Here is a 12,555-nt window from a genome sequence, read left to right on the forward strand (position 1 = left end):
TTAAATCAAAGACAAAAATGCTGTTAATTGTGCGTATGTGTGTGCATGCAGGTACTTTTATGTATCAGACAAAACAAATGCATTAATGATGATGATTCTGTTTGTTTGTTTTCTTTCTCCACTTCTTCCCCAGGTATTTATTAGGGGTCTCACAAATGGATTAAGCATGGGGCCCTGAATTACCCACTGCATACAGCCACAGAATCATTCATGGTATACAAAACAGGTCATCAAAATATTTATTTCAAAACAAATGCTTTTTATAAAATTTCTAAGTCCACTCTAAATAAACTATGAACAGGCTATACGACTCAATGTTTATATTGTGTTACTTTTCACATTCTTTTGAGCTTCAGATAAAATGAAAATATGTAAATATTTATACAGAAAACTCACTATCTCATCAATTAATCAGAAAATTCTAATGATTTTGATATTTGGGCTTGACTGATTTTATTTTATTAAAAGATTAGCAGAAGCACAAGGTTTGCTTTACATGTTCTTTTGATTAATATTAAAATGTTTTCTATTGTTTTTAATTTGGCTTGTTTCCCTGATAGTGTTATGTAACATATCCAAATTTCCATTGTAGATATGCACAGCAAAATGTATTTATGAATTTCCACATTAGATTTTTGACAAACCAGAATTTTTGATATGTTATTTGTATGTTTCTACTCTTTTCTTCTAGTAACTTTAAATATTAGTTTGTCGTGATTCTGACTCTCTTGTAATTTTTAACTTGCACATGTGCTGCCTACACAAAATGTTAAAGCCACAAAATGTTAAGGTAATTTGATTCTCTTTAACAAAAAAATGCTTCCTTAAAATTTTGATTTTGTATCAAAGACTCTTAAGTTTTTAAAATACATCATTTTTAATCCAAATGAACTCTAGGAAATAGCTTGTTTGATTTTTTTCTAATTCTCAATGCAATTACATTATGTTATAGGCTAGGAATAAATGTATTGCCTATTTTCCACAGTAGAATATTAATTTCATGATTATTTTGTTCACCAGTGAATTTATAGTGCCTAAAATTGTGCCTGGATTAGAGTAAGTGCTGAATATTGGTATTTTGGGGATAAATAAATAAGTATAGTTGTATTGAGTTAAAAGATACGAGATGAATTAAGTGATGATCAAGAGGCCTAATATACACCACAAATAGAATATTTATACACAGATATACAAATAGATATTGTATACAAACATATACATTACGTAAGTTTAATAATGTAAATATTTTCAATTTTATATTTGCTATTGAATTGGTTGCTTTCCTGGGAGCCTGAAAGATAACATTTCTTTCAAAAAATAGCTTAATTTCAAGGCCGCTATATTTGTTACTTTAAGTCCATTTATTAAACCTCTACTTAGAATTTGTGGGATCTTTTTTGTCTTCTTATAACTATCCATAACTTATATTTTATAATTCCTATACATGTATCAAATAGATAAAATTAATCTATCACTCTTCAAAATTGCTGTTGCTATAGAAATTTAGCTCAGTATTTTAAATATGCTATCACAAAAATGGGTTTAAAAATAACACCATCAACAAAAAAAATGATCTACTTTGGAATTCTCTGACAAATGAAATAAATAAAACAAATCAACAAATAAAAATAATTGTTAATATATACAGGAAAAGAATATCCAAGATGCCAAGGATTCTGATTTTGAAATTCAAAATTTTCAAAAAACTCTCCTAGCTAGTTTGTGATGTATTCATTTTTGAAAAATCAATGAAAATATTAAGAATCCGTGGTGCTATCTATAACCCAGAAAATCATTAAGAAACAGTGTAATTTGGTTACAAGATTCTTTATTTTGCAAACTATACATAAACAGTAAAAAAGAAAATGCATTGTACTTTAAATATTACATAAAATCAACATTAAAGTTTCTTTTTTAGTGAGTATAAATCAAATGGAAATAATTCACCAATTTTACCTTCGATGAATTGTATATTGGGAGAAAAGTTGACCCACTGCTTAAATTATGATACCAATGCATAAAATTCAATAGGTTTTTCCATTTGTATTATGGGCACAAAACCATAGGTCTGATATACTTAAAAGTGATCGTTTGCCAAAATGTCTACACAATTAACATGCTAACTTAAATACAGCAATTAAAGTAATTTTTGTTACAGTTAAATCTTAAATGCTACTCTACACAATAATCATAAACAAGTCCACATGGCAATTATGTAACAATAGAAAAAAAGAAAGAAACATTTTCCATTTTCTTCATTCCAGCAGCAGTACCTTTACTGGTATTAATTTGTTAATTAGGTGTGCTTATATATTGCCTAATATCCTATATTGGTATGCATGCTAAAACCTTTCTATTTCTATTTTGCAAGGCACCATACAATACGGTCTCTAAGTTGCGGCACTAGTAATTAAAATGGCATAATTCTAGGATTAAATGCAAAATTTTATCTGAATAAGAAATAAAATAAGAATTAAGACTTTTAAATTTGACATTGAGGCAAATGACAAACCTTTGTGAAAATGTAGTTTAAATTAATCTTTCCTTTTGTCTTCCTACTTTAAATTCTGCACCCTAAATCGCTGGTCAGAAAGATAAAGAAATCGAGAAAGGTAAAGAAATCATGCTGTTTTAGAATATAAAAAAATTCTACATGAGAACGCTATCCAACTTAAAATAAAAATTAGAAAGGACAACGAAGTTTTTAACTTTCAGAATCCATGGTTTTCCGTACTTGCCATTTTGTAAAGTATCCTAGCATATCCAGAATAATTTCATCATTGAAAACATCACTATTAATGAAAACACAATGGAGGACTCTACACTTGTTACCGTTTTTCTTACCCGTCGGTATCCCCTCACTCACTGTAAAGCTAGGAAGATGCTACCTTGGAATAGCAATTAAGGTCATGCTTAGTTTTATAAAATACTTGGGACCCAGGCCACTAATAAGTTATTGTAAATTTAACTTAGAATATGTCTCAGAAAAATAACGTATACAACCTCAAGTCCTGGTTGTTGTTTTGCTTGTGGGAGATTGACATAGTTGGTTCTTATGAAAATTTGTTTATATCAGTAGCTCTTCCTAATGTTTTTTCCCCTCTGGCTAGACTCCATATGCATTTTCTTTTTCTCTAAGGCATATAAAAACTCAAGATAAATGATTCTTATTTAAACATAAAGTCCTATGACATTAGCTGCAATATTTGAAATAATTATACAAAATATATGTGAGTTTTAGAATCCTTTTGTTTTAGGGAAAGAAGATAATTCTCAATAGGTTATCACTTTGTAAATAATAGAAATGTAGAATTTATAGGTCTTAGCTCTCGTTAATCAGATGTACCCATCATGGTCATCACCATCATCATCGTCATCCCCTTCGTCTTCATCATCATCTTCAATTTCATCTTCATCATTCATAATATCGTCTTCATCATCTTCATCGTCAGTCCATTCATGGAAATCTCCACTTGCAAAATCTCCAGAGATCTCAAAATCAATAGCTTAGGGAAAAAAGTAAACATTATTATTAATGTCATTCGATTGAGTAATGGGATAATTTCCTGAGATACATAAAATTCTGATGAAAATTAAGCAAATTAGTACAATTTTACTTTGGCCTTTAACTTATTTAACAAAGGTAAGGAAAAATCCACTCTCTATCATTTGTTGGAATTTGTGTCCTAAAAAGCTGAATCAGTAAGGAGATCTGATATGCAAGGTTTCCAGTTCAGTAATATTGATCTTAGCCCAGTTTTTATAGAGGCTCATGTCAAACTTTGAATTTTACAAAGAATTTTAAATTTCTCCAATTAGTGTGGTAGGCAAAATAAATGCTGCTTTAAGGCCTTCACTTCCTAATCGGTAAAACCTGTGAATGTGACTTTAAATGGTAAAAAAAAGCGACTTTGCAGATCTGATTAAGTTAAGGACCTGGAGATGGGGAGATTATCCTGGATTATTCAGATAGGCTCAGATGATCGCCAGCATCCTTAAAATCAAAGAACCTTTCCATATTGAGTCGGAGGGAGTTGTGACTAGGGAGAACAGTAAGAGAGATGCAACGTTGCTAGCTTTGAACTCGGAGGAAAGGGTCCATGAGCTAAAAAATATGAGCAGCCTATAGAAGGTGAAAAAGGCAAGGAAACAGATTGTCCCCTAGATCCTCTAGAAGGTATGCAGCACTGATGACCCTCAGATGTTTAGTTCAAGAAGGCCCATGTTGGACTTTGGGCACACAAAACTGTTAAGATAATACATTTGTGTAGTTTAAGCCACTAAATTTACAGAAATTTGTTGGGGTACCTGGGTGGCTCAGTTGGTTAAGCGTACTACTTCAGCTTAGGTCATGAGCTCATGGTCATGGGTGTGAGCCCTACATCGGGCTCCATGCTGACAGCTTGGATCCTGGAGCCTGCATCAGATTCTGTGTCTTCCTCTGTCTCTGACCCTCCCCCACTCATGCTCTGTCTCTCTTTGTCTCTCAAAATAAATAAATGTTAAAAAATAAATAAATTCATGGAAATTTGTTACAATAGCAACAGAAAACTAACATAAGTAGTCAGTACTTTAAAAAATATTTGGATTTATTCATTACTATTTATAGAGACCAAATTGTACATATATCTCATAATGTTTATTTTTCAACCCTATGTTAGTGTGCATTTATTTTCTACCTTTTTAAATATTTTAGTCTTAAAATTTTGAGGTAGCTAATTAAAACAAATCTTATTAATGTAATCCATTGTTTATAAATTGATTTTATAATACAACACATTAAAATTCATATCTTATGTGAAGATAATGTTATTTCTATCCTCCTACACAATGTCTCTTGTTAATAATTTCAAGATGCTAAGAAAACTCAGAAGTCATGTTCTCAAAACAGTTTCTTTATTCACTCATTGAATTCATCCCCATATAGTTTTTATTTTCATCACTGATAATTGGCATCACTGATAATTGGTGTAATTAATAATGCAGCCATTTTAAACTACATATTACAAAGATATGCTCTTTACATGTTAAGGTATGTTAGGCATCTACTTAATACTACTTTATCTCACTTAATTCTAATAATGTTGGCTAGAAAACTAAAACCAAGCTATTAAAAATATTATGGGATAAATACATGCAGAAGAGGCACTTAAGCACTAGATGTCATTACCTTTATATAGTTTACCATTTATACTTTTTAAATGATCACGGTCTATCAGTTTAAAAATTGCATAAAGTAGCAGCGTTATCAACAATAGCCAAGTTACGGGAAGAACTCAAATGTCCATTCACTGACGAATGGATAAAGAAGTGGCATTTATGTGTATATGTATATGTATGTGCATATATATGTATGTGTATGTACATACAATGGAATATTACTCAGCTACCAAAAAGAATGAAATCTTGCCATTTGCAGTGTCGTGGATGGAACCAGAATGTATTATGAAAAGCAAAATAAACCCGTCAGAGAAGGACAAGTACCGTATGATTTCACTCATATATGGCATTTAAGAATCAAAACAGAGGAACATAGGGGAAGGGAAAGAAAGATAAAATAAGATAAAAACAGAGAGGGAGGCAATCCATAAGAAACTCTTAGCTAGAGAGAACAAACAGAGTTGTTGGAGGGGAGGTGGATAAGAGAGATGGGCTAAGGAGTGCAGTTGTTGGGAAGAATGTTATATGTAAGTGATGAATCACTAAATTCTACTCTTGAAACTAAAGTAATTTGAATTTAAATAAATCTGGAAAGAAAATAAATAAATACCACTTAAAAGAGACAACTAGACATTATCTAAAATACAAGATTGACCAAGTACTTTATTTTCATTTTTGGCCATGCATATTGAGACACAATCCATTAATTCCTAGTATATATGTGTGCATGAACATGGGAGTGTGCATGTTGTGTTTGTGTGTGTGTGTGTGTGTGTGTGTGTGTGTATAGCTAAATGAGTTTTGTAATGAAAACTCATCATACAAACAAAAATACTCATTTGAAACTTGCATTCTAAAAAAAAAATTTATGAAGCAAAAAGATACCACATTTAAAACTTTAAAATACATGTGCATGATGTGCAACTTAACTCTAATATTATTTTTAGATTTACACATAAAAAAGTCACCTCCATGAAAAGAATTAGAATATTAATTATATATATATAATTATATATATTAATTATAATTACCTTTCAAACATTTAAACTATATTTTTCCTACCCAAATATAAGGAGATATGCTCATATAGCTGCAATTTGTGGACCTTTCCTTCAAAAACGTTAGCTTTTCTTTTGTGAATGAGCCCACATACTCCCTAGGTCAATTTCTCCGAAGGTATGCAGACAAAAGGGTTCCATATGGGGACAAGGCACACACTGGAGTTAGCCAACTTGGAATAGAGTGGATGACAAGAATATGCTGTACTTGAGAGGAAAACAGGAGGTATTTAACATTTCTGTATATGAAATAGTAAAAGGAACTCACCTTTTAATTCTTCTCCCTTCAAATAAGTAATGCATTCTATTTATTATTTACACAAGGTTTTCATATGCTAGGAGTGACCCTTTTTGTCACCCCTCCCTCCCCAATATATTCTACATTTTTTGCATAGAGTATGTCCTCCTTAAATGCTTGGGCAAATTAATGAGATTCTTAAGAACTCATCTTGTGCTTGAGAAATTATTAAATAAGCAATCCTTATTCTTACCACAATCTGCAACACCATTTGTTCTGGATCCCATTACTTCATTTCCATATCTGTCAACACACCAGCACTGTCCAACACTGCCATGGCACTGTGCTGGCTTGTAGTAACCATCTTCATCACAGAGGGGGATGTACTGTCCTGTGAAACACACACACACACACACACACACACGCACGCACAATTATAAATAAGTTGTGTTTCTATTTGATGGTCAGCACCTATGCATTAATTCACTCAAGATATACACACATGGAGTTCCCCCTCCAGGCTGTGAACTAGTGATATATGTAGAACAAAATAGATAAGCTTACTGCTGTCATGAGGCAGGCTATTTACATAATAAACTACTTTATGTTTCTTTTGTTAAGCAAATTTATTATTACTCCTTCTCATTCTGCAAAGGGTACTCTGTTCTCAGAGGTATAATACAGAATTAGAACCTGGGTAATGCCGTGTGTATTACATCATCCAGACCACTTAGAATGGCACACCAGACCCCCTACCATCATCACTGCCTACTTTCTATTTTCTATCCCCCAAATTTTCCTTCATATACTCCAAGCTTTTTCCACATCAAACTGTTTTGTCCAAATTCACTAATGCTTCATCTCTGTATTTATCTGTTTCTCATCTGGAATCCCTCCCTCCTTCCTTCCCTCCCTCTTACATTTTAATATTGACTTAAATGTGACCCCTAATATGCACCCCTCTCTTAAACTGGAAGATTTCTCATATGCTTCTTATAACGTGGTGTGTGTGTGTGTGTGTGTGTGTGTGTGTGTGTGTGGTTTATTATTACGTGCTTTCACCACTATAATGTGATATCCTCTCTATTGGGAATTTTGCATTCTCTTTGTTTTGAGTATTATATTAACAACTCTTAATCAAGTGGGAAAGACAGACATTTATTTTCACATCTATAATATCTAACATAGTACCTGGCACGTGGCTAATGATAAATGTTTAATTCATAACTTAGAAGTGAATTCACTTTCTTAAATGTTTATGCCGACACAACAAAGTAAGGCTTAGGAAATTAGAAAATTTTCTTGTCTTTCCTGACTATTCTATTCTCTCAGTGACCAGACACACTCTAGTTATCTAGTGAGAGAGAGAGAGAGAAAAAAAAAAAAAAAAAAAAGCAACCACTGAATAAATCAATAGAACATGAAATTCTTTCAATTTACTTAGTCTTGCAACCATATGGGATCATAATATTACCTCTTTAAATAAAGTTTCAAAATTCTGATCAATAAATAGTTTGATTTTAAAATTGTAATTCATTTGAAAGATTTGGAGTATGAGACTATCAGTGAAGTAGACAGAATATTACTAATATAGAAAACTTGAAAACGCCATCTGTAGATTTAAGACCAGCAAAAATTAGAACACTTTTTTTTCACATTCTTAGCTCCATCTTTTAAAAGGCTATCATAACTTGACATCTTTGACATGAAAGTGTTATGATGTAGAGTTAGTGTGACCATTAATTTATCTTTAATGCCAGTATGACGCACTATCTCTATATAACAACTGATAACTTTTCAGGTAAGTACCGTTATACTTCCAAAAAAAAAAGAACTATTTAGGGCATTCATTCTCTAATAATGATTTCCATTTTTATTATGTAAAAAGAATAAAAGTTACTCCTTCCAAAGGCACTAGATATGTTTTCATTTTTTTTAAACTGCAAATAATCAAATTCTGAATTTTGGTAAGTCTAAAATATTTTTCAGTTGAATTTCAATGGCTTTTCCCATTGTACATGGATAAACTTTGCTTTGTGGAAACAAAGAAACCTATGTATGACTGTATTATTTCATTTTTGAGCTGTGGTGTAGTATGCATTTTTTAACAGAGCTAAAAGAAACATAACATATTGTAGTTTTATCATTAGTAATTCTTTATATCTTAAAGTGCTTTATTACAAAAAAAAAATAGCCTTTTCATTTTGAAGTATGGATTTTCAAGTAATTTATAAAAAACTCATTTAAACATGCAATATTATAATTACGAAGATAGAGTGACATAATAAATCAATGAGATTCAAAAATATTAAAAATTGTGTTCTATTAAATACTCAAGGCATTAATATACATGGAAAAGACAAAACAGAAAACATTGCATATGTGGTATTCTGCATTGGATCCTAAAACAGAAAAAGGACATCAGTGGAAAAACTGGTAAAATCCAAATAAAGTCTAAGTTTTAACTAATAGAATTATAGCAATGTTAATTTCTTAGAATTGACAAACAGACAATGGTTATTTGGTACATAATAAGATGGTAACTCTGGGGGAGGTAGAGTAAAGGACATATATAAACTATGTACTAATCTTTGTAAAATTTCTTTAAAATTATTCAAAAGAGTTTATTTTAAAATTTTATGTCTAGAAGAATAAACAAAATAATCACACATAATAGTTTAGTAATTTCTTGATAGTCAAGCACTCTAATGTTTCAAGACTTTTGGTGAATTTTGTTATCTATCTATCATCTATCTAATACATATATTTACTTGCTAAAAGTAAGTTAGTAAAAAGTGCTGATGAAAAACACTAGAAAGTTTATTCAAGTTTCTTTGAGGTACTACGGCATGCTTTCACCCATCTCTCTCTCATATTACTTTATACATGTTAGATTATTATAGATATTATTACATATATATTATATATTACATATTATATATCATATAGTAGATATTAGATCATTGTAGGCATATTAGATTATATATTAGAATATATATAGATCATATAAATATTATATATACATTATTATAGATATATTAGAATATATAAATATATTAGATTATTTTATATGTATTAGATTATTATATGCATGTGTGCACCATTATTCTTGAATTGTTAGCCACAGAATTAGAATGAAAGTTTCTGCTGATGCTTTAACTTTAGCATTGTTTAAATCTCTTTTTTCACTTAATAACTTTCAAAATGAACATTATATTAGGGTAATAAAACAGACATAATATCTTTCAATAGGTAAGATAATAAAAGTAAGTTTAATGGCTTTCAAAAACTTCATAAATTTTGTTACTGAAATTTAGTGTCGTCTATCTTTGTTGGATTAATATTGATTTTATGTTGCTGTTTCCCTGGGGTTATTTATGTAAGCAATAAAGGCTTCAGAAGAATGATCTATTACTCACCTAGGAGCTTCTTTACCCCTTGCCGCTTCTGAATATTGCTGAGCTCCGTCTGGCAAGGTGGGTCTGCAATGACATTAAAAGTGTTACTTCAAGGATTATAGTTAAATAAAAAAAAGAATAATTTCTATGATATCAAACCTCATCTGGTCTTTACATGGCTTTAAAAGACACATATGATGTATTATTTCTTTTTTATGGAGTACGTACCTATACGATACATGTATGTGTATCTATATGCATACTTGGAGGGAGAAACAGAGGCAGGGGGAAAGAGACAGAGAGAGAAAGGCTTTCCTAATTATTGGTATTAGATTATCTTGATTTTTTGCAGACAGACCAAATTGTATAGAAAAATGCAGAGAATGATATGAAATACTTATATGATGGAAAATGGTTCTTATCGTTTACTATTAAACGGTCAATCAACTCAGCAATATAAATCCGCCTGAGGGACTGGTGTCAAAACAATTAACTGATTATGTTTTCCCTTTATTTAAAACAGGCTATAAGATATAGAGAAATAGCTTTGCATTAAAAAAGTAATCTCTAAAAAAAGTCAATGCTCTTTCAGCTTATATCAGACACACTATTATAAGTTTTGATACTGAATAATGCTGACAGGCTTTGGTCTTTTTAGTTCTATCCAGATACTTCAAGTATATATGCAGTGTGGAAACAGGACATATTATAAAATAATTTCTGATAAGCCATCTTTTAAAAATTAAGCAAATTTAGAAATAAAGAATTGCCTTTCTTTTTGAACTCAACCACTTAAAGGAGAACATTTTCAGATAAATATAAAATTCTAAATGGACACAATATAGCTTGGCTTATATTATTATTATGTATTATTACATACATTTTATATAATAAATATATTTTCTAATTTATAATATTCAAATAGTTCAACATATTTTATGCTCATATTCTAAAAACATTCTATATAAAAAGGCAACTTAAATTATTGAAGCAGAAAACCAATAGGAACTAGTACCTACTTTCCCATACTACAACATTTTAGGGAAAAGGCAGGGTATAATCAATTCAAATAATTTAAAAATATTATATGAATTTGACAATATTCAGTTATTAAATTTTCATGTAAGTAACAAAGTGTAATGAGGAAATGAGACAAAGTGATTAATATATGTATATATTTAATTTTTTAATGTTTATTTATTATTTTTGAGAGAGAGAGAGAGAGCACAAGTGAGAGCAGGGGAGGGGCAGAGAGAGAGGGAGACACAGAGTCCTAAGCAGGTTCCAGGCTCTGAGCTGTCAGCACAGAACTGTGAGATCATGACCTGAGCCAAAGTCAGACGCTTAATTGAATGAGCCACCAGGCACCCCAATATACATTTTATAGTTTAATATATATAAGCCAAACAAGTCTTTTTCCTTGGGAAATCTAATGTGAAGAAAAAGTAATTTTTTTCAAAGAGAGAGAGAGAGAGACTATACAAGAAACAGACTCTTAACTATAGACAACAAACTGATGGGTACCAGAGGGTAGGGGCATGCTGGGGGAGGGAGGGGGTGATGAGAAAAATAGGTGAAGGGGATGAAGAGTACACTCATGATGAACACTGAGTAATGTATCAAGTTATGCAACATGGGCTTATAGAATGGACATTTAAAATTTTACTCCTCGGGGCGCCTGGGTGGCGCAGTCGGTTAAGCGTCCGACTTCAGCCAGGTCACGATCTCGCGGTCCGTGAGTTCGAGCCCCGCGTCAGGCTCTGGGCTGATGGCTCGGAGCCTGGAGCCTGTTTCCGATTCTGTGTCTCCCTCTCTCTCTGACCCTCCCCCGTTCAAGCTCTGTCTCTCTCTGTCCCAAAAATAAATAAAAAACGTTGAAAAAAAAAAATTTAAAAAAAAAAAAAAATAAAAAAAAAAAATAAAATTTTACTCCTTCCAAATATAATAGAAGCCAGAGGAAATTTTTGAGCTGAAGTTTCAATATCATATTGAAGGCATTTTTTTCTTATTACTATGGACTAGTTATTGCAAAGTAAAAATAATATTTGTATATGTTTGATATGACATTGCCTGAAAATCCATGTACATTTGATTCTCTCGATTAGTGACCTCACTGAATAAACATGAGTACCAGTCCCACAAACTTTGTATAAGGGAGCAATTTAAGATTTCACGAGTACACTGTACAAGATTCAGCTTTTCATCTACACATATTTAATTCTGAAGTATTTCTCCTATTATTTCTAAGGCAATTCTGTCTGGTCTTTAACATGGGTATACTACATATATATGTGTATATATATACATATATATATATATATATATATAACTCTTATTTATATATTATATATTTTATATATTACTCTAATATATAGCCAAATATATTACATATTACTTTAATTACAGTAAATAATAATTTGTTGTTTTATCGAATAGTGAGGAAAAATACATTCTTTTATAAGGTGAAACATTTGAAAGCATGCTTTTAAATAAATGGTTATTCTTTTTCATTAGATTACTTAATAAACTAATTCTTATTGTTATTCTTAGTGTCAGTTACCCTGATAGAGCTTTTTCTAACATTTTCTAGCATATTAAAGTAATAAAAATAATTAGCCAACTCTCCTAACCTTTGGGGAAGATGTATAAATCCTTTCACCCACTCAGGTACCATTTATTAAATTGTATCTACCATGTATTA

General features: G+C 31.0%; 1 protein-coding gene across 3 annotated transcripts in view; it reads right to left on the bottom strand.

Moving 5' to 3' along the window:
• Window positions 1–1,817: 1,817 nt before the first annotated feature.
• SPOCK3 (SPARC (osteonectin), cwcv and kazal like domains proteoglycan 3) overlaps window positions 1,818–12,555 on the bottom strand; it is a 493,980-nt gene continuing 483,242 nt past the window's right edge. For all 3 annotated transcript variants that reach the window (XM_078445631.2, XM_078445629.2, XM_078445630.2), the window contains exons 9-11: window positions 9,876–9,938; window positions 6,710–6,847; window positions 1,818–3,506 (exon numbers count right to left, since the gene is read on the bottom strand). In XM_078445631.2, coding sequence (XP_078301757.2) covers window positions 3,337–3,506; window positions 6,710–6,847; window positions 9,876–9,938 — 371 coding nt within the window. In that variant the 3' untranslated portion in view covers window positions 1,818–3,336. The remainder of the gene's footprint in view (window positions 3,507–6,709; window positions 6,848–9,875; window positions 9,939–12,555) is intronic.

Source organism: Panthera onca, chromosome B1, assembly GCF_046562875.1.
Source record: "Panthera onca isolate mPanOnc1 chromosome B1, mPanOnc1 haplotype 2, whole genome shotgun sequence".
NCBI classification, from domain to species: Eukaryota; Metazoa; Chordata; class Mammalia; order Carnivora; family Felidae; genus Panthera; species Panthera onca.